Genomic DNA, 24,639 nt, shown 5'->3' with positions numbered 1-24,639 from the left:
GCAGCAGCACAATGTGAGGAAAACCATGGAGGAGAGTGAGGCTTGACCTGGAATCGTCGAGAGGGAATAAAAGATTCCATGCCAGCCTGAATCAACGAAGTTATGTAAAAAGCACATTTGTCAGCAGGAAGACGAAAGATTCCTACCCAAGGGCCACGAAGAAAATCAAGAAAAGAGTACCAGTCAGTTTTAAGGTAGTTGTAAGAGGTACGATAATAGGGAGATTCAGATGATGAAGAAGAATGAGATAATAGTTTTAGAGAGATCAAACTGTGATCAGAAGCACCTAAGGGTGAATGTGGAAAAACTGAGCACTGACTAGGATCAGAAACAAGACATAAGACGAGTAGAGAAGGTAAATGATTCGGGTTGTCAAGAATGCTACTTGGAAAGTTGACTATTTGAGTTGGGGATTGAGAAAGACAAAAGTTTTGGGCTTTAATGCCTGCAGAGTCACTGACACTAGAGCCAAGCCATTCTGTGTGATGAGCATTAAAGTCACCGACAAGAACAACATTAGCTGATGGATAAGGAGAGAGGGCTTGGTCAATATAATCAGAAATAACATCAAAAAGAGTGCAGTCTTAAGATGAAGGAAAGCGATATAGAACAAAGATAAAGCGATAGAGTGAAGTGGTGCTAAACGAAAGCACATGAAAGAATAGTCTGTGGATTCAAACCTAGTTGCACGACAAATGGGTGAATTTTTACGAATGTAAATAATCAGGCCATGTATGTGACTATTAGAGTCTTTACGAATTAGAGGAAGATAACCATCAACACTAAGATTGCAAGATGAGACAGCTGAACTCAAATTAGTCTCACAAAGAGCAAGTAGGTCTGGTGAACTTTGCAAGAGATAAGACTTAACAGAAGAAAAGTTACTTCGAAGACCACGAATATTAGTGAATGATAGGTTTAGTGAACTTGGCGATGATGATTTTTTGTGTTTTATAGTTTTTGGTACTTTATTCATTTTTAAATTAGATTGAAGAACTTGACTCAAAGCATAGATAGTACTCAGTACACTGTTTAACAGCCTAAGCAATTGCCACATTACTAATAATAAACCCTAAGCTGTAACAAAGAGCTCCAAATGTGGATTTGGCAATGAACACTAAAAGTACAAACAGGGACACCATCCATGCGCAACATGGCACTGTTAATACTTTGATTTTGTTCAGCTGTTGATGAAATCAGCCTCTCTGAGAGCTACCACAGAGTTCAGGAAATCTAACTACCAGCCGGCCTCAGAACCATAAAACCGAGTTTTAGAGCTATACCTTCATTAGGAGATAATAGAATGAGTTGCCTAGTCATAAAAACAGTGACACAAGCAAAACCCATGTATTGAGTTAAGAAGATCGTTTAACGAAGAAGATCACGCCTCTTTCCTAACCGATGACGGAAAATAAACCCAAAGCTCGTTTCGAACACTGAATCTCTTGCTTCTAAAGCAAGCGCTCCAACTACTGCACCACGGCCGCCTAATTAAGTTGAACTAACTGATATAGGCTAAAATAATTGATATACGCTAAAATAATTGATATACGATTTAATGTTTAATTATAAAACCTTAGTTTTATAAAAGACTTTAAAAAGATTACTTCAGTAAATTTAAAGGAAGATTAATAAAAATTAAAGTTTTACATAAAATATCTTGGACTTTACTGATTTGGACACATACGTTTCCAAGAATTTGAAAGATCTACAGGGAATAATTATACTTTTATAAGAAAAATGATTAAATGCGAAAGATGTTTTAGAGAGTCATGATCAAAACGTTTAAGTTAATGTTAATGCGAGTAAATATTTATGTCGATGCAATGACTATTGAAAAATATATGCTGTCTTCATTGAAGAATTAATAAAATTATTAGTTAAAAGCAACAAAAAAAAATTTTTAATTTAAATATCTATTAAAAAACAATATTATAAAATACTGTTAACGTTTAACGCAAAATACTGGAAAACAACCCCTTGATACAAATCAACTCGTAAATATTGCAAGACAGCTCCACAAAATTTCTTCACCCTATTTTATTCTTTCGCGTCAGTAATACCTTCATTTGTAATAGCGTATGTGGCTTCGCATTCAGGAAGATCGGGGCTGAAAACAAAAACAAAATATATTTTTATATTTTACATAATTTTAACGTGCAAGGGCTCTACTCTTGTGTGGTTTGGACAGATTTCCATAAGTACCCTTCCTGGCAAGTAATTTTTCGTAAACCTCAGTTAAATAACCATGACCAAGTCGACTAAGGTGAGAGCAAGGACGTAAAATTACCTGTCATAAATCTTTGCTATTCTTAATTCACCACGTCCTTTTCTGAGAGAAATACGAGTTGTAGATGCATGTGCCAAAATATGTCCACCAATTGGCTTTTTTGGATCAGATTGAAACCTTCAGTAAAGACATTTAAATTATGTAAAGAAAGAGAATGCATATGTCAGAGCATAAATACGTTTGCTATACAATAATACAATAAGTCAAAATATAATAACACAACTATAGTTAAATATATACAAAATATGAAAAATGGTTTATTTTCGCATTAAATTTTTGCAATTTACTAATACAAAAGATGTACCCATCAATTCAAAAATGTACAATCACCACTTGTGTTAAATAGCACAAAAATTTAATATCATTTCTTTATCGGACCAACAAAACAACATTTTTAACAAATCAACAATGTTTATCACCAGTTCTAACAATTATTTGTCAGAACTGGTGACAAACAAGTCACCACCTCTAACAATTTTTAATAAGACTTTGTGATATTTGCCCTTGTTTACTTAGATTGAAATCTAACAGTAGAATTTTAACAGTAAGACTTTAACTAATAAAACAGTCTTAATAACAAAATTACTCTACACTATTTTCTACTGAAGCTAAAAAAAAATCTAGTATGTCGAGGAAAAAATCTGATACCAGTTTTGAAATCAGGAGCCTAAAAATACTGTAATACAACATTTGTATTTCAGTAGTACAGTAAAAAAATTTTTTCTTTGCGTAGTGTTATCCATTGTTATTTCTCATCCTAAATAAACTAAACTTTAATATTCTCTCAAAAATCAAATGCAACTTCGAATAATTATAACAAACCTAAATAACTCACATCAACAGATTCTTTTTGCATTTTAAAATCTGCGTTTGTTTGCATGTACTATTATACCATTTCTTATCTCTAGAGAAGTAAAATTGTTCAAGTAGCCTTATGCCATTTATCTATTCTTTATTTTGTCTCTAAACCAACTCTAATTAAGACAAGCTCTCTCATTCAGAAGCCTACCATAGTGTTCATATATATTAAGCCTACCATAGTGTTCATATATATTAAGCCTACCATAGTGTTCATATATATTAACACTATGGTAACTGAGCAAATTTATTACTAAGTAAAGAAAAGTAAAAACTTTTCTTTTTTTAAAAAACTTTTTCTTATTAAATAAATCCATTTCTTCCAGAAACATTTGTAGTAAATAAATAGTATATTGGAAATAAAACATCAAAATCATGATAAAGTGGAATACTGCACCAACCTCTTTATGCAATATATAAACAAGCATAATAGCATTTACCACTTTTTACTTTTGATTAAAATTTGATGATGGCTAGTATTTTTTTTTTGTAAATCAGTATGCAAAACATGAAAATAATTAAGAAAAAAAAAAAATCTTTTAAGCTACTTTTTTTCACCCTTAAACTATTATCTTTTTAGAACTTTTTTTTGGTTTTTATTCTTGAAACTGAAGTTTGCCGTAATCTCCGAAGAAGATCGCATTTATTTGCCAAACTATGTAGTAAACTAAGATTTAACTTTGTTTGCAAATTTTAGTTTAACAAACAACGTGTAAACAACAATTATGTTTTAAATACACACTGTCCTTTTCGCAATGTGTATATTATTTTTTGATTATGTAGGAATGATGAACTGGGTGTTTTACATTTTATTTATAAAGCATTATAAATTGTAGATTTTTGTTTGTTATTAAATTTGAATACCGTTCAAAAGTTTTTTTATGAAGTAAATATAAACATATGAATGTATAAAAAGCTAGATGTTCTACTTTTTACTTTAAAATCTAAACTCTTTCTAATTAAAATAATGAGCTGATATACATTTAGTTTTTGGTATAACAAATGTGTGTATATATATATATATTTAAAAAAGTATTAAAATCTAATAGCAAAGCATTATAAATTGTAGTTTTTTTAACTTATAAAACACAGTTAAAATAAACAATTTTAAATCATCATTCCTATATAATCCAAAAAATATAAACATTGCGAAAAGGAGAGTGTATACTTAAAATATATTTGTTATTCACATGTTGTTTAATAAACTAAATTTTGAAATGCCAAATTTTGTGCGCTAAGTTAAATTTTAGTTTACTACATGGTTTGGTAAATAAATGCGATCTTCTTTGGAGATTACGTCAAACTTCAGTTTCAAGAATAAAAAATAATAGTTTAAGGGTGAAAAAAAGTAACTTAAAAGATTTAAAAAAAAAAAAAATTATTTTGATGTTTTGCATACTGATCTACAAAAAAAAAAAAAAATAGTAACCATCATCAAATTTCAAAAAAAAAAGTGAAAATCGACACACCCTAGTGGCCAGCCAAATTTGAAAATAAAATTCCATGTCTTTTCCATGACTTTTTTTTAAGTTTCCGCAATAAAATACTACCCAGTGAGCACAGGACATAAAAAAACATCTTTCAAACATCTTTTGAACATTTTGAATGTCTTTGGAACGTTCAAAAGACATCTTTTTTAGGTCCCGTACCCACTGGGCAGGGTGATATACCCAGTGCTCGCCATGCTCTCAGCCATTGTTACTTCGTCACTAAAAAACATGCAGACCAAAAACTATATGCTATATAAAAATACTATATGGAAGTTTTGAAATAATGTCTAAAAAACTAAAAAAAATTTTTTAAATTTTAACTTAAAAAATTTAATCTAATTTTTTAATTTAATTGTAACTTAAAAAAGAAAGATCTTTTTAGAAACTAAGTAGCGACAACAAGAGCACATGGTGAGCACCATTTTTTACTATATTTCTAAATATAAATTTCTATTGTGTAGATAAAGAAAAAAATTACTTTTTTTAATATTTTGCAAGAAAAAAAATATATTTTTTCCGAAAATAAATTCAAAACTTAAACAATAAACATAATTATTTTATTAGATCAATTTATGAACAAATATCTAACAGCTATATGCACATATAGTATAAATATAAATGGCTAACATAACTTTATTTTAAACATTTATGTAAACAAGTTATGTTTGCAGTTAGGTTAAAGTTAGGTTTCTGAATAACAAATAACAATCAACTATATTTTTTTGTGTGAATTACTGATATTATTCTTTTGTTTTAATGGTTAAAGTGATGCAGTTAAAAACTTTATACAAAAATATATACAAAAAAGTCAAACTACTTTACAGTAATAAAAATTAAAACTTTCAAGGAATGAATTGACTAAAACTTAAATTAAATGACTTTTAAATCGTTCACTAATTTTAAATTAGCATTATCCAGCTGTTCAATTAAAGTTTACTTTTCTTTTACTTTTCCCATAATAGTCAACAAATGGAATAAAATGAAATCAATGGATTTTTCTGCTTGAATGCTAAAACGTTCAACTTCTCCAGGGTAAAAATTTAGGTTAAAAATACACATTTAAATATCTTTCTTTCTCACATCACTAATTTTTGCAATGATGAGCTTTTTATTTTCTGCTTTCCTAGTAGAACATTTTTCCTTTTATTTTTATCCAAATATGGGATCACAAATGAGCTATCTTGCAGTTTTTTTTTTAACTCATAAGTGATTTAAAAATTGTTAATACCTGCTTTGTTGCGCTTACATTTAATTACTATTAATAGTGCAATGACCATCAAAAGAATTTGTTGCATATTCTTAATAAAAAGCTCTTTATCGACACTACAAACTTGCTCAACAGCACACTGACTATGAGATAAAGTGAAAACTAGGATAAAGACTTTCCTTAATATTTTAAAATATTTGTTCTTATTTAAATAATGCATTAAAAACTTTTCAAGCCACATTTAAAGGCAAGTGAATTAGGTAAACTCTTTACTTTTAACTGTTTCAACTGATTTTGTAAAGTCCTTAAACTGATCTTTGGCAGAATTAGCTGTATGGGCGGATATTAACTTGGATCTATATAACTTATCAACCAGCTGGCCAAAATAAGTAAATCCAAATTCTCTTTTGTTAGCCATATCATTTAGTGATAGACATGCTGCATTTGGCACTACCATGTACTTTAAAGGACTTCCTCTCACAATTTTTTAACAACTACAATATCCCTGAAGAATTCCAACTTTGCTTGAGAAAGTCGTCCTTAAAATAATATACAAGTATATCATACCATATACATTTGGGTCTTTTTCTTTGCTAAGGCAGGGCTCAATTTGATTTTTTAAAAGGTCCCGGACAAAATGTCCGATCAAAATTTGTTTAGGTCAGACAGTGTCCGATCAAAGATTTTATTGTATGTTTTTTTAGATCACGTTACGAATAACTTTTAATCATTGATCTTTTTTTAAGTTTTTATTTTACTCGAAGGCTTTAAATAAAATCAAAAATTAATTATAATGATCGTTTAAAACAAACGCATTACGTGTAAATTAAATGTTATATTTAATTTTTTTTTTAGTAGGTATGTATTTTTTATTATAAATTTAAAAGTTTGAAACTTTTTTTCCATGTTTTTCTAAAATTCTTAATAATTTAAATAAAGTCTTCCCATGAATTAATTGTTTTTTTGTTTTGTTTCTGTTTTTACAAAAAAATTGTTTAAAAGATTTTTTTTTTTAACTTGACTTTCTAATTATAACATGAAATGATTAAAAATTACGATTTCAAAAAGCCAACGATATTTTTTTTAACTTTTTTTTTTGTGCAACTTTTTGAAAGAAATGTTTATACAATAAAAATTATTATATTTTTTTCTTTTCAATAATTTAATTTCACTTTTCAAAAATTTAAATAAAATTAGTTCGTTTATAAAACAATCAATAAGAGTAATTTGTAAACGCTTTAAGCGTTTTGCGTAACTTTAATAAAGACGTTATAAAGTAATTTTTTTCAAAAGCAACAAAAAGTAATTTTAACTTCGAGTTTTTTTAATTTTATTTTTAAGCTAATTTATTTTCTTTTTTGTAAGGAATTGTTTTGCTTGTTCTTTTAGTTTTTTCCTCTAGTTCAAGTTGAGCTTAACGTTTCTTTTTTCAGCGCATTTCTGAAACTTTTAAATCATCAGAACATCTAAACAGTCGTGGTCTAGTTGAAGCTAAAAAAAAAAATCATTTGCGTGGTCAGCAATAGCGTTCGATCGCACGCCATTCCTGTACAAGCGATATTTAGTAGAATTTAATTCCCGTCGGTCAAAATGCCCGATTGATTACTCTGTAAATTGATCGGACAACCTGAGGTTTTAACGGACAATGTCTGACCGTTAAATTGAGCCCTGCTAAGGCTTTTCCACTATAAAAGGACATTATTTTATTCTAAGATTTTTTACGATCGGATGTCTATCATGGCAGGGGGTATTTTAGGATAAATATCCCCCCCCCCCCGACCCCACAAACCAGCAAAATTTGGCTGAAATATACCCGAATGTAGGCATTTTTTCGTAAAATAACAATAGTTGTCTTTAAAAAAAAAAAGGTTCTCAATTTCGAATTTGGGCGGCACCCAAATACAGTCGGCGCTGTCAAAAATGATCTAGAACAGCCCCTGCATGGTAAACGGTTTTATTCAGATCATGTCAATATATCCAGATATTTTTAATATAAAAAGTTTATGAGCTCATCCTATCCTTACCCAGAATTCAATTGGAAGTTTTATATCAGTGTTTTCTTAAGTGTCCTAAGTTCTTAACTGAATCAGATTGTACTGGATTAAATATTACGGAACGGGGGACCTGACCTGAAAAGGCCATAATTGATTGATCGATATAAACTCAAACAAAATTTTGAAAATTTGTATTGATTATTTAACTGATTTTAAAATAATTTTTTGAATAGAATAAAGATTTAAACTACTAAATTTAAACTTCCAAAAATGGAGATCTGATCTCACTGATTGCAATAAAATGGTTAACTATAAATTAAACAGCAACATCTTTTTCAAAAAGATCTTAGACTAGATATACTAGTACTTTTCTCTCCAAATATCTTAAAAATATCACTAGTAGAAAAATAAAGTTCCATGAGATTTCCATGACTAGATTAAATAAAGTTCCATGAGATTTCCATGACTAGTGGCCACCCTGATCAAATTTGTGGCTAAATGATATTGAAGAGAGTTTTTCAGATCTGACTATTAAGGTTTGTACCAAACCAACAATTTCTTGGTTTCCAAGACCATTAAATTAAACTGGAATTTTAGCAAAGAAAATAAACTAGTAGTGCAAAACCGAATTATGGCCAAGTAAGCTAACTCAATATAACGAGCATCAGTAATTGCTACGCTAAGTACCATATTGTTGTAGTGCAGCAAAAAACTGTCAACATGTTTAGCATAATGTCCATTTTGTGCTCTGATGAGATTTATAGCAAACATCGAGAAATTATACTTTTTGGAATTTGAAAACTGGAATTTAAGAAAAAAGCTGAACCTCAAGACCAGACAATGGTAAAGACCAATTCTACTAATTGTAAAACCATCCATTTTCAACTGTTCAAACTGTAGCTGGTCTAATACTTCGATACTTCTGTATACATAACAATTTCTTTTTAAATGAGATGATGATTTGTAGATAGCAGCATTCACAATTAAGCTTCAACTAACAATTCTTATTAGCCTATCAGACTTGTCCCTGACATATGAAATATGCACAATTCTAGCTTAAATTCGATACTTTTGCTTTATCTGCACTTTTTTTGTTACCTTTCATTCAACTGATGTTTTACTTCGGCCATTTTCTTCCTCATTTCTTTATATAAGATAAAAAAAAAATTCATGAATAAAAGAATAGCAATAAAAATACATACATTATGATGGCTCAAGCCCACATGCTGTAACCATAGTAATGTATGTACATTAGATGTTTATGTTGTAACTGTTATAACTATTGTTGTTTCACTTTTAGCAACAGAAAGGAAAAACTTCAATTTAAACTTTTTTGGAAAAAAGTTTTTAAATTCTTAAATGAATTTAGTAAACACTACAACACAAAGTAAAAAAATTGTAAACAGCAAAATGTTTTCAGAAAAAGAAATCTTTCTTTTTCTACACTATTTTTTTGCACTTACAGGAACTTTATGTTAGATAGCTTTTGAATGTTCCATAATAATTTTGTGAATAATGTAATTTTACTTAAGGCTGCTGCATAGACATGCATATAGACCAAATACAACAAAATCATTAAGTCATTTACCAAAATGGAGTTACCAAATTGAATTGAATATACTAATAGTATATAGACATGCAAGTATAACAATCCCTCACATACTAATAATCATTTGAAATTAATGTTAATTAAGAATAAATACCATTGGTTGAAGTATTATTTTTATCTTGAATAAGCAAAAATACAGTTTAAGAACCGCTGTTAACTATACACAAACAAAAAAACAACAACAAAATAAACTTACGACATTGTAGCTGCATTACAGAAGATAGCATAAAAAAAAGTTTGTACTATGTTAAATAAGTAGATTAAACTAAGTAAATAGTTAAAAAAAAATTATCAAAAACAATTTCATACCTCCTGGATCAGCAGTCATCTAAACAACAATTTAAATTAAATTGTTGTTTTAACACTAACATATTTGATAAAAAAAAATAAAAATATTATTAAAAAAAACTAACTTGATTGGTTATCCATACAGCAACATTATACTCTGAAACAAGTTTAAAAATGTTTTTATTTTAGTTAACAGTAATATGCAGAAACTTCTAAAGTTGAAAATACAAATAACGTTTTACCTTCAGAAATTTTTTGTAATTTAGAAAGCATTTGGCCTAATTTCTGCTGTCTATCCGCTAGTTCACCACGACCACTATAATCAACGCGAAACAATGCCATGATTGAGTCAATTATCTAAAGTATATAGTAATTAAAACTAGCAATTTATTATCAAACATTGGTCTATAACATATTTTGATTAAAAAAAAAGGAAGCTACATAACATATAGAAGAAGTATAAAAAATTAAAAAAGGACAAGGTCTTTAAATTAAAAAAATTTAAATAAAAAGATTGAGGTTGCAATGAGATTTATTTTGAAAAATAACAACTGTCAAATAACAACAACAAAGAACACCAACAAAAAATAACAATTGTTAAATAACAACAACAAAGAACACCAACAAAAAATAACACGATGATTGCTTTGCTTTAATAAACATTAAAATAACAGATATGAACTAATACTAATAATTTATTTTTAATTCATTTGTTTTTGTGGTGTTTTTCTAAGCTGTTTTGCCTAAAACAAATAAATAATTGAACTTAACTATTTGAAATTTGATCAAATAATATCATCTTCCTGACAAAAAATTTTTGATGCACCCCACATGTGATAGCCAAATTCGTTTTATGGGAATAGATGTGGTGTATGTAGGGGATGGCGTTTATAATACTTTAGTGCTAATACTTAAGTAAAACATAGATAATATCCACATGTGGATCACCTAAGTTGTATATGTACCATACTTACACTAGCCCACATTTACATCCCATAAATAGAGTGTGGTTATAATTTAATGACACACATGGTCCAAGTCAAATTTTCCTGTTGGGTTTTCAAAAAAAATCTCAATACAATTATTCTACAATATTCTTACACTGTAAGAATCGCCCAAAATTTCCCAGAATTGTGTAGAATTTTTCAGAATTATGTTGAGCTTTTATAAAAACTTCTAGAACTTTCATAAAACATTTTCATATAAAAGAAAATTCAAACTTTTGAAGTTGCTTATTTATTTATTACTAATTTGAATAAACTTTTGCAATAAACAATGTCTTGCAATAATAAAAGATATATAATAAAAAATTATAGTTAATTTATTTATCAAATATTCAAAAATAAATTTTCTTTTTTTTACTTTATACTACATAAAAAGAACCTATGCACTTTTATTTTTCAAACAATTACTGAATACAGCAATAAACTTAAAAGATGTTTAGAAAATTTCAACTAAAAACAAAAAAAAAATGATTTAAAAAAATCATTTTCACAGTAAAATATATATAAATTATATATGAAAAGAAAGAAAAAACTATGCGCAATCTAAGTTAAGAGTTCTTTTGCAACTTGTCTCTCGGTAACAGAATCATCAGCAACATCATCAGCTTTATGACTTCCTAAGTAATAAAGCTAAGTGACTTCCTAAGTAATAAAGACTAAAAACTATGAGCTGTTGTTCAAATTCTCTTGAAAAATTTGATCAAAACCGAATCCTTGACGTATACCTACACAAGCTCAAGGAAACCACAAGAGCTTAATCAAAGCAAAACAAGTGCATTAAGATTATTAAAAAAAATCTTTCAAAAAAAATATGCATATTAAGATTTTGCGCTTAATAACAGAAACTAAAGAATAATTGAATTAATTTTTTTATTTGTTTCTGAGAAAAATATATGTTAAGGTGGTAGGCCTACAAAAACAAAGTTTTTAAGCAACAAAGTTTTCTTCACAATAAAAATAACAGATTATAAATAATAATTATGAATTTGCCTAATGGTTCAGATTATATTGATTTTAAATTTTAAATATAGATTCTTGTTTTAAAAACAATGAAAGATAAAACCTTATAGCAGCAACCCGAAAATTAAACTTAAAAAATCTTACGACAAATGAATTCTACATGTATGAAAAATATCTACAGAAAATTTCAACTTAGTTATTCATTTTAAACTTGAGATATTATGTATCAATGTATCCCTTATGAAGAGATTTATATAAGATGCTTGTTTACAATTCACCTTTGGTCCATTATAACCAACTTTGGAATAGCAACTGATCCTAATAATCTGAAGTAACTTTAAACAGATCTCCATGTTCATTATATAAAATTAATGCAGAATTTAAACAAAAACAAAATTTTAGTCTAATGAAAATGTTTTTATAATAACAATAACAGGTTCATAAAATTAAACAATAATAAAAAGTTTATAAAAATAAATAAAATTCTTTATTTGAAATTTGCGTCTGACCATGTAAAGGTTTTTTTTATCAAATCATTATTCTAAATATTTTTTAGGTTTCTTATTCATATAGGTGTTTTGAAATTATGAATTAAGATTGTTAATTGCAACTTGTACCAGAAATATTCATTCTTAGGACACATAGAACGACAAATGTTATTATTATTAAAATTTGTGCAGTGCCACAAAACTGCCCATACTGCTGTTTTTATTGTAAAACTGTTGTTGGTATTATTTCTTATTGTAGAGCTACTTTATGTCAAAAATATTAAAGAAAAAATAAGCAAAAAAAAGGGTAGTTAATAAGACCAACAATAAAAGCTCCTTTTTTTTTTTGTATTTTAAAAAAAAGCATGGCTACATCTTTTTAATAAAGCATCGACGCTGTGATTTAGAGTAGATTATCACAATAATTCTACATTAAGTTAACTGGAATGTTGGTTAAATTTTCTTTTCGTTGTGGGAATTTTTTCATTCCTTTATATTTTTGTATTATATTTCCAACCTCTTTAAAAGATGAAGTCTTTTATTCAATCTATTTGTTTTAATATCTTTTAGGTATTAATTTTATTATCAATTCCCAAATATACAGACTTGATTTAATTTGCAGGGGCCATTAATTAATTGTTAAAATTATTATATAAATTTGCAATTGCAAATTTATATAATAATTTTAGCAATTAATTAAAGGCCTCTCAATACCACCTAAATTCAAAGAAAAATGTATAATTTTATTAGCAAATATATTCAAGATTTGATTTATTTTGCAGGGGCCTTAAATTAATTGTTAAAATTATTATATAAATTTGCTATTGAGCTATTTCATGTGTTACCACAATTACCAAACTTACATTACCAAAAACAAAATAAAAATAAAAACAATTATATTATAAACAAATATAATAAAAAACTAAAAATAATCTGCTCTTACCAACAGTTTAAAAACTCCTGCTTCTTCATGAAATTTTGCTGAAACCATATCGAGAACTTCAAATTGCTGTTCACTTGTATACGCACGGCAAAAAACGATGTTTCCTAACATTGCTTCATGGTCAAGGTTAAAGCGATCAGCTATGCTACGTAAACGATTAGGTCGAAATGTATTTTCGGTATCAATAAACATGACTTTTCCACCAGGATAGTTGTTAGGCCCTGGAAGTTGAGCTGTTACTATAATAAAAAAAGTTAATAAACATTAACCAATGTTTAAAATCCTATAGATCAAATCATTAAGTAGCTATCTTACCACATAAAGTATGCGATATTTGAGTTTTACCAGTACGAAATTCTATAAATAATTAAATATGGTTTACATTTATCTATTAGAGAGTGTAAGGGTAGGGGGCCAAGGAGAAGATTTTTAGGAATACTTTAGATAGATTCAGTTCAATTCTAGAGTGAAAACCTAATAGTAATAGAATTACCTAATTACTTTTTTAGAAAAATATAAAATGTTTACTTGCAGTAAAAATAAATAATAGAAATATTGAAATACCTCCAAATGCTTCAGTAATAGACATACTCTCAATACCACCTAAATTCAAAGAAAAATGTATACATTTTTTACATTGAATACTGCTGAGTAAAGAACTCAGTGTATCCTGTAAATACTGCTTGAAAGAATTTAGTGTTTTTAAAGATTAGTTAACTGCTACTCTAACAAATCTATTGTATTTGAAGAAAAAAAAAGCTTTTTTTACATGTTTATTTTGATGCAAAAATTTTATAAGATGTTTATATGTTGTTTATAAGATGCACACATTTTAAGTATAAAAATTTAAGGTATAAACCTTTAAAACCATAAAACATTATCACTTATTATTATGAGGTATTACAAACAAGTTATTAAACTTTATCTCTATGAAATGGAGAGCACAGGATTAATACAAAAAAAATAGTTGACCTAATTACTTCTATCTCCCAAAAAGGCATAAAACAAAAGAAATTTGCCAAGATAATCCAACTTACATGGTGGGTAAAAAGCTGCCGCGAGATATGGCAAATAATCAACAAGTTGCCGCAAGATGTAGCAAAAAATCAACAGCAATGATATTCTGATAATAATATGCATCTTAATTAAATGCAAAATAAATCTAAAGTGCAACATGATACACGATACAAATTCTTCAGTATCAATTTTAATTGAAGCCTAACTGTATTTAATTTTATGATGCAAACTCTGAAGCTCCAGTTGACAAAGATCTTATCAATGTGATGACTACCACACACTTAAATGCATCTAAACAAGCTATCACTTTAAACAATATTTAAAAAACTTATTATCAGTTGTAATATAAAAAAAAAAAATTAAAATAAAGTTTTTTATCTGACACTCATCATCGTAAATGTGATATGTATATATATGTTTTTTAAAAAAGTGGTGCCTACTGGGAGAGTGAAAAAACACAGTTTAACAAAATAAAATTTATAACTTTGACATACTGTGTACATTTCATCATTTTTCACCTTTTTGCCCAAAAATTCAGTTTAAGATAATGTTTGATATTAAATCAAATTAGAACAAGAAAAGTTAATCTTTTTCTATTACCAGAAAATCTATCTACATCTTATACATACTCTCTTATTCTAACATATTTTGTCGTAGTATTCTAAAAAATTATGTTGCAGTATTCTAACATATTACGTTGCAGTATTCTACCATATTATGTTACAATATTCTAAAATATTGTGTTGCAGTATTCTAACTTATTACACTGCAGTATTCTAACATATTATGTTGCAGTATTCTAAAATATTATGTTGCAGTATTCTAAAATATTATGTTGCAGTATTCTAAAAAATTATGTTGCAGTATTCTAAAAAATTATGTTGAAGTATTCTAAAAAATTATGTTGCAGTATTCTAACATATTATGTTACAATATTCTAAAATATGTTGCAGTATTCTAACTTATTACACTGCAGTATTCTAACATATTATGTTACAGTATTCTAAAACATTATGTCGCAGTATTCTAACATATTATACTGCAGTATTCTAACATATTATGTTGCAGTATTCTAACATATTACGCTACAGTATTCTAACATATTATGTTACAGTATTCTAACATTATGTTTCAGTATTATAAAATACTCCATACAAAACAAATACTCAAGTAACTTGCTGAAAATAATATATTTACCTCCAAGCAGTTTGCTAAAAAAAAAAATTTGAATTTATATATATATATATATATATATATATATATATATATATATATATATATATATATATATATATATATATATATATATATATATATATATATATATAAAAGGGTAGATCATTAAAAATTTGATCCTAACAAAAATAATAATCAAGTTTTTTTGACTTTCTTTTTCCGTTGGGGGACTTATATTGTGAATTTTCAGGCTTTTTATTGGTATTTAGGTATTGGTATTTGATCATAATTTTTTCAATGTTTTCTGAAATAAAACCATGGCTAGATTTATAAACCACTTTCTATTTATCTATTCAATGATTCAAACTAGCACTTTTTTAAATTATTTTTTATTTATTTTAGGCATTTTTAAGCTTTTCTTATCATTTTAAATTACTCAGTAATTTACTATTTATTACAATATAAATTGTAGTGATTCTAACACTTTTTAAAATTATTGTTATTTATTTATTTAAATTATAAAATATAAAAAAATTGTAGAAAAATTTACTATTTATGAGTATATAAAGATTAGTTTACTATTAGCATGTAAAGATTGTTGTACTATTAATATTATATAGATTACCAATATCCACATATATATCAAATAATCCATCTGTATATGATTTATTGAATTTAAATCTATTTCTAGAATTTTGTTTTGCAAATTAAATAAAACTAAGTTTATATTTAGAAAATAAAATTATTTTGATTTCTGTGGCAAACTATGGCTGTTATAAGAGTACAGCTGACTTGTCCTGTTTATAGCATCGAATGTGAACTTACCACTCGTAATCTTGCAACTGTTAGAATGCAAAAAGTGCAGCAGAAAATAGAATCTTTGAACAATAATTTGAGAATAATTCATTGATGTGATGATTGCATTGAAAATGCAATACAAAATATGCAAAAATTGACTTTAGATGATTTTCTATGCTATTCTCAAAATGTAGAAAGACATGTTTAATTGGTTACAAAAGCAGTCACAACTGTATCTGGAGAAATGAGAAAAGACGAATACATTAGAGCAAAACTTTTATCTAGAAAGTATATTCTACAATTTGCTTCAGAAAAAAATTGGAACATGTAGGAATAATTGTCAATAAAGTCTTTTTTTTTCACAGAATTTCTTTAAATAAGTACAATAAAAATTACATATAAAACAGCATTAAAAAAATTTTCTATTGCTCGTAAGAAATGTTATTCTAGAACTAACATAATCGTGCTACTGCATAAATTTTTGAGTTTTAAAGCAATCTTAAAGGTTTGACCAGAAAACAACAAAACTATTGCATTCTTTGTAAAATATTTTTATATATTTATATGGTAATATCAAAAGTGGCTTATTTTCAAATAGATGGCGGCAAAGGAAAGAATATGTATAAAGAATTAGTTTAGTAGTTTACTAGGAAAGAATAACTTTTATTTTTATCTACTATAGCGTATTTATATGAGCATTTGCGTACTAGTTTTGCTTATCTTTATAGCATACAGCTTTTTTAGAAAAAGTAGAAAAAAATGAAGAATATTAAAAAACACTCCTTTGCGGCAGTAAGCTATTTCAGTGTGACATCACCATGCTAAACATGCATTTATAGTTGTGTGTGTATATATATATTTTTTGTTTCTACTGATTGTTTACATTTTTATTTATTCTTTCAGCTGGATATAAGCGTAGTATTGACTTTAACTTAGCTATAGTATTAACTACATTATTAGCTATAACTTCTTGGTTAAACCATAAAATACTTTTATCTTATTTCTTACCTTTTTTTTTTTTAAACAAAATTTTAAGATAAAGCTTTGACATGTGGGTAACATTGGCACGTGTTAGATTAAATGTTTTTACCTGTTACACATTGACTTCTGATTAAATTATTTTATCAGATGCAGGAGGCAAATGTTGAATAAACAAATATAACTATTTTAATCCGCATAATCATAAGTATAAATAACAAAACAATACAGTGGACATAAATTAAAATAATTTCTAGTTTTTTTATTGCTGAATAACTTTAGTTAAAAGATAAGTAAAACCATACTATAACATAATTTTATTTTTTTAAACACATATTTCAGTTTTAAGGTAACATTAACAGGAATGCTCAAATCATCTCATAGCCCAAGAATTAAGCAAAAGTTGGAGAAATGTCTTACATCTGATGAATCTTTTATAATTACATGCAATAGAATCAAACAAAGCAATCCCTCAATTAAAAGAGTTCATCTTAAAAAAAAATTTACATAATTTTATGCTTCCATATACTTATAAAAGAATCAACTATTGCTACTAAAAAATCAATTATTATTTATAACATTATAGCTTATAATGTTAATGTTTATAGTCTTTACATTCATTGCTGATTATTATTTCTATTTTTATTTTATCCGAGCCAGATTTATCATTATTTTTCTTACTATTTAATCTATTTTTTTTAATAGAGTAACTAAAGTATTTGACAGAGTTACTGAAGTATTTGATAAAGCAACTGAAGTACTTGATAGAGTTACTGAAATATTTAATAGACGAATGCATTATGAGGTTGTAAATTGTTCTCACTCATCTGTTTTCAGCTATGGCATGACATTTAATTTCTTTAATTTCTTATTTTGTTTGTCAAAATTCTAACAATAATATTACCCCTTATGATGTAACTTTAACTATTACAGCATAAAACATTCTACAGTCAATGTTACCCCATATAGGGGGTAACATCGACAGTTGAACTCCAACAACAAAATTAATTATCTATCAATAATATTAGATAACTAATTAAATTCTTCATCAGTTTATGGCAGCAATATTATTGATTAGGACAGAAATATTGCATAACAAGTTTATTCTTAGTTTGTCCCAGTCTAAAAATCTTATTTTCTTAAGATGTGTCAATGTTACCTCACTTTACCTTAGTATTACTACTAAGAATGGGAAGTTCTAAAAAGATCTCCCTAAAAACTCTGGCTTTCAAAATCATATATTATAAAAAAGTGTATATATAAATAAAATAAAATAAAAAAAAATAAAAATATATATATATATATATATATATATATATATATATATATATATATATATATATATATATATATATATACACACATATATATATACATATATATATATATATACATATATACATTTATACATACACACACACACACACACACACACACACACACACACACATATATATATATATATTTATATACACACACACATTTATGAATGCAGCATTAGAGGCACACTGATGACATCATACTGAAACAGGTACCTGCGGGGGTTTCAGTACATACTTCAACTGACTATCTCCATAGACTATCTACATATGCAACGGAGTTGAAATGTAGTGGCGTGTCATGTTCTCAGACAAAACACAAGTTAAGCAGTTTGCAGTAAACGATGTCAATGTTTGCGAGACATCAAATTGTGCTTTAATCCACGATAAGTTGCACTTTTGATTAAGCAATATCATGATTTGGGTTGCAATCACTGCCAACAGTCCTGAAGGTTTATTATATCTCTAAATTGTTTCAAACATACTTTTATTCATAACAGGGCAATTTTCTGTCAGACAAAAATTGTCACAACATGGCTCCGACATAATGTAGCTAATACTTTTGCCATGTGGCAAAGCAATTCACCAGATTTAAACCCTATCAAAAACTGTTTGGTAAAATTAAAAGCAGAAGTTTTAAAACAGAACCCACCTCACTAGCAGATCTGAGAAAAGCCATAATGGGAGCATGGTATCAATAACAACACCCAAATATCAAGTTTCTTGTTGCCTCAATACTATAAAGAATAGAGATTGTTCTAAAAGTTTAAGGAGCCCAAACAAAGTAAAAAAACATGTTTTATAGTATGATCTTTATTTTTATATTCATGTAGGTTATTTTTTGAATTAAAACAATTTCTATTAATAAATATGTACGCTATAAAGTTTTTTATTGTATATATATTTTAAAACTGTTTTTGCTATAAATACTGGGTGGTCAAATCATTTTGGCCCTAACTGTATATACACACACTATACTACATACATTTATGTTAAATAAATGTTACTTTCTGAGTTCAATTCCCACGACGACCCTTGTAGTACTGCCCTTAACTTCTCCTCGCAGCAACCTTGTCCTTCAAGGTTTGTGTTTTAGAATTAAAGAGTTCAGAGGAGGTTGTTACCACAATAAAGTAGCCTTGGTTGTAGAGACCCTCTTGGCCTTAGGGAGGTGAACAACATTAGAAAATAAAATAAAAAACTTGATTATGTAAAAAACTACGCTTGTTGCTCAAAATTAAATACAATATTTTCGATAAAGCAAAGCCCAATACACATAATGCTCATTAGCATTAGGGTACAAAAATTTGTTTAGCAAATTTGTTTAGCAAGATCAACACTGAGCCAAGTAGTGGAATAAAAAAAGTGAATCCACAAGCCTGGTTTTAATTAAAAGTATTTTTTTTTTTTGCTTTATTTCAAAGTTTGGATTTTTAATTTTCTGAAAAAATTGACAACCAATAATAACAATAATAAAAATTAATATCATGTTATTATAAAAATAATAGATTCAATCATGGTGCTTTACAACATGAAATTTTTATTTCCCCTTGTAATTGACATTTTTAACTTGATTTTATCACAATTAAATCTATCTTGTTGACTTAATCTTTGTCATTTTTGACAAAAATGGTATTTTAGAACTTGAACAATATAAAATTGAGACTTTTACGAAGAGAATAAATGAGCGCATGATCAACTGACTTAAATAAAAAAAACATACAGGGAGTTTATATACATCAGGGAAAGTGTTAGAGTTGCCACTAAGATTGCTTGTACAAACCGAAACCCTGAGTCAATCAATGTAAACTCCTCACATGTTCTTCCTACTCAAGTCAATGTATGTACACTCCCTGCATGCTCTCCTTATTTAAGTCAGTTGATGTATGTACAAAGAATAAACAAAAAAACAAAACAAAAAATTTAAATAAAAACATGAAAAAAAAATAAAAATAACAAAGTATAAGCAACAAAAAATGTAAACAAACATTTTTTACATTGTAAATAGAACTGCAGTTTAAAAAAAAAAAAATTACTTCTATGCTGTCTACTTCAGCTAATATCAAAACTTTCTAATAACTCTTAGAAGCACTAATTTTTAAAGTTTAATGTGAAACTGTTATTAACATATTTGTATAAATATATATGTAAAATGTCATGTAATATTCACATAATCACAATTTAAAATGTTAGTCTATTTATAATTTATATATTTTTATCGAAGAACATCAATACAAGAAGTGAAATACAAAAAGGGTTTCATTACATTGCCTTGTAGGATACGCCTTTTTAGGCAAAGGCTAGGAGAAGCCAACTCCGATTTAAAACACCCCCTGCCTTAGGGCTCTTGCTTGAGTAAAGGCTAGAGATGGTGTCTCGATAAAAACACTCATCTTGGGCAGATGTTAAATGCACCCAGCTACTGTCTTGTAAAAGGCCTTAAATTTTTAAATTAACTTAATTTAAAAATTTAACCTCAAAACATTTTTCTTTAATAAATTAAATCGCAATACAATTACAATATAGTAATTGTATAGCGTTTTAATTCATTTAAGAAAAATGTTTTGTTGTTAAATTTTAAATTAAGTTTTATATAAATAAGTATCGAACTCATCTTTTGCATTTTTGTAACGTTTCAAAACAGATATAAACTTGTTTTATGATAAATAAAGTTTTTTATTTTTATACAGTTTATATTATTGTATGTTAAATAAAGAATTCACTCCGTAATATCCTGTCCTCAGACAGATTAAAAAAAGGAATACATATTTAAATATAGAATATATATTAAAAAAAACTATCCGAGTAGAAGGCGGCGTCGTTCATGGCTTCCTGCTGCAAATATATTAACAATTTTATCTAAAGGGATTTCCTCTAAAATATCCGCATTGTAGTAACATAGTAACGTATCTCGCGTATGTTCCTGGGTCAATTTGTTTCTTAACTTGTTTTTTACATGTTTAAGAGCGGAAAATACTCTCTCGCAATATATTACCGAATATTAAAGAACGTATTTCTTGAAATGTTGATCTCGGAAACGCATATAGCTGTTTCATACGGACACTGCCACCACCATTCCCGTATGCTATACTTAAACGTTCTAAATCATTTTTCAACTCTGAGTTTTCAGGATCTAATTTCATGATACCATATATATTTCTTTGAAGTACCTATAAATATAATAGTTAACATGCAAATACTTTAACATTAAAATGTATATGTATCAAAAAATTCTTTTAACAAGGTTAAATAATTATGAAGCAATCAAACAAGATAATTCAAAGTAATTTAATATTGATATTATTACCTTGCAATATGAATCAGCATATCTCCAGAAGTGGTCAAATTTTTTTCCAGTTTCTTCCAATTTCAACAGGGTTGCAGAGATTAATTGATTCACGCTGGAATAATCGCTATCTCGAAACTGCATTATTGCCATTAACTCATCCACGTGAGACATCATCTGGGAATATAATATAGCTAAAATTATACTCTCTTTTCGTAGAACTTGTTGAAGAAACGTAAAGGCAGTTCCTCGCGTTTCCACATCGAAATCAGAGTCAGCGGCAATTAAATCCAAAGTAGAGATTAATTGAACAACTAATCCATCGTTAACTTGCTTCTCGGCATCCTCACTGTTAAATCTACCTATTAAACTAGTTACAGCCTTGCATCTTCCTTGCCACTTATGCGTAAGGAACTTAGCCAGCTTTCTACTTCCACCTTGATTATGCTTGCTTCCGTTGACTGTATTCACAAATACTGCACATCTCTTGTAACCTGCGTTTACAAAGTTAAAGAGGTTTTGAAGCATAGAGAACAGCTGCTGAATTGAAGGATGATCAATGAGGCTACAATGGTCAACAACAGCAAGACTAAGACGATGAGAATGACACCAAATGTGTTGATTCATATTTTGAGTAGCTTCACGAAAATGGTCCGCAAGCTTTGTCATCACTGATGCACCGTCGAAACAGTGCGCAATGCAATTCGCTTTCCAGTCAAGGTTTGTTTTGTCCAACATATTAGATATGTCTGTAAATAAATTTGTTGCTCTTCCACGAGTTATTTCACACATATCAATCAACCTCTCTTCAATGACATTGTGTAATGGAATGTAAGAAACGTATTCATCGATTTCCACTTGGTGTTGCTTCTGAATGGTACGAATTACAAGACACATCTGGTTGCACAGAGCTATATCTGTTGTTGAATCAGCTTGTATACTAAAAACACCATTTTTATTTATTAGGCTAATAATTCGCTTTTGTATTTGAGTAGTGAAAACTTTCAGTAGTGCATCAAAGTTGTCGTTACTAAGCCAGGTAATTTTTGATCCTCTGCCAACTGCACCAGATTTTTTACCAAACTTACATTTTTGCGATGTCTTTTCGTTGGCTGAAAGCTGCCTCAAGTGTTCATTAAGCATTGGATCCACTGTTATAAGAAGTTTTAACAAGGCTTGAATGTTTCCATGCCGCAAATAAGGTTCCAAAATGGCGGTAGCATTTTCGTTTCGGTACCCACGCCATGGTAGACCTTGCATAACAAGAGTGCGAAATGCTTTTATTATGCTTTTAAGAACAAAACGGTTTTGGTCTACAACTGTTTTAATCCCTTGGTCTAGAAGGTGACGAGTGGATTTTCCTGCTTTAGAGATAAAGAATGCGTCTAATGCTGCAGAGTGGGCAACTGATAGCTCATGTCTATTAATGTTGTGTAGATGGTGTGATCTTCCGGTTGGGTCTAACGGACATCCAGTCACGAAAATGTTGTTAGCATCACCATTAAAACATATACATACACTGCAAAAATATTTCTCTCTCTTCTGGTTAAAGCTGAGCCATGTACGTACAGTTTCATCTTGTTCCTTATCAATATTGCGTTTATAACCTCTGGATACTGTATTCTTTACAGAGCTTGGTTGAATTGGATGGGTACAAGTTATAAAACTTAACTCTTGTCCCGTTGCTGGCCTTTGCCAAAGTTTAATTGAATCATCTATGTTATCCAATGTTTGGAGGGATTGAATACTAATATGGTCTGACGTTTTCGAAATTGAAAAGTCAACTGAATTAATGTGACTAGAAACCTCGTCTGTAATTGCTTCAAAGGTATCATTGGAATCAGATGGTATAGGAGTAGTTGATGATGATGCAAAGAATCCAGGGAGAGTTTTTTGTCCCGATTGCAATATCTTTAACTCAGCTTGAATTTTTTCTTTCTTCTTTTCCCATCCGGATTTCTGTTTTTTCATATTTTTCTGGAAAAAAAATTTTCAAAATGATAAATCACACACTAATACACACGTAATTAAAATTGAACAAAATTTAGAATACATTAACAATTATAAATGAACAAAAAAAAAAAAGTACCTTTTAAGTGCTTTGTTCGAATCTTTGTTGAAATATTATAATAAAAAAAATATCTTATTAGTAAATCTGTTACTCATATCATTTTACTCACAGAGTCAATTTTCATGAGTATTTATACATGTCAATAACAATTAAGATAACCATAAAATTACTCCCCGCTATCAATTAAAATAACTTGCACAAGTTTTTAATATGTAACTCCCACGAGTTTAAAAATATGTATAACATAAATAACCTTTTAAAAATAGCGTAAAACCATATTATTTAACGAACTTATTTTAATTGAGGTGTGGGAGTACCGCAAATATTTTAAAATAAAATTTGATATTACAACTATACACTTTATATATTTACGACACATTTTTATTACTATTATTTATAGGTAAGTTTAATATGAATTATAAAGATTCCATGGCTTTAAATTTTTTTATTTTAATTTTTTTTTTTTTTTTTTTTTTTTGAAATGAAAAAACAATAAAATAGCATTTTTTTAAAAATATGAAATACTTTTCAATTAAGTAACTGCTAAATAAAACTACGTTATAAAAACTTTTATGTTTAAATTATGTCAATAATGGCACCATTTTTAGAGCGGCATTTTTGCTGTTGTGAGTTTATGCGAAAATGTTAAGAAAGGTTAAAACACCGAACTAAACAAAAGCATAAACTATCTATAAAAAGAATTTCTTATTTTTCAAGATTTTCAATATTTAATTTAGAATAAAATTATGTATAATTTAAAAAAATTTATATTATTATACAATAAAATATATATCATTATATAATAATAGAAAAATTAAAATCTTTGATTTTTAATTTTGTGTTGGGCTATGTTCTTCAAACAA

At 27.8% G+C, this 24,639-nt stretch overlaps 2 protein-coding genes across 2 annotated transcripts in view; both read right to left on the bottom strand.

The window, feature by feature from the left end:
- Positions 1 to 1,905: 1,905 nt before the first annotated feature.
- Positions 1,906 to 24,639, bottom strand: part of cndmc1 (DMC1 homologue CnDMC1) — a gene marked incomplete at its 5' end in the record, with an annotated part of 47,632 nt that continues 24,898 nt past the window's right edge. The window contains 10 exon segments of the mRNA NM_001287797.1: positions 1,906 to 2,110; positions 2,291 to 2,407; positions 9,645 to 9,654; positions 9,758 to 9,776; positions 9,862 to 9,893; positions 9,979 to 10,093; positions 13,132 to 13,370; positions 13,447 to 13,488; positions 13,696 to 13,734; positions 15,346 to 15,359. Coding sequence (NP_001274726.1) covers positions 2,041 to 2,110; positions 2,291 to 2,407; positions 9,645 to 9,654; positions 9,758 to 9,776; positions 9,862 to 9,893; positions 9,979 to 10,093; positions 13,132 to 13,370; positions 13,447 to 13,488; positions 13,696 to 13,734; positions 15,346 to 15,359 — 697 coding nt within the window. The 3' untranslated portion in view covers positions 1,906 to 2,040.
- LOC136087354 (uncharacterized) lies at positions 20,081 to 23,692 on the bottom strand. The gene is made up of 2 exons (XM_065809856.1): positions 21,727 to 23,692; positions 20,081 to 21,589 (listed from the first exon to the last, which is right to left on the bottom strand). The coding sequence occupies exons 1-2, from the start codon at positions 23,674 to 23,676 to the stop codon at positions 21,380 to 21,382; spliced, it is 2,160 nt and encodes a 719-aa protein (XP_065665928.1). The 5' UTR covers positions 23,677 to 23,692; the 3' UTR covers positions 20,081 to 21,379.

The sequence above is a fragment of the Hydra vulgaris genome, chromosome 11 (assembly GCF_038396675.1).
Source record: "Hydra vulgaris chromosome 11, alternate assembly HydraT2T_AEP".
Classification (NCBI taxonomy): Eukaryota; Metazoa; Cnidaria; class Hydrozoa; order Anthoathecata; family Hydridae; genus Hydra; species Hydra vulgaris.
The sequence above is the reverse complement of the archived record's forward strand: the minus strand, read 5'-3'. Positions and strand labels throughout refer to the sequence as shown.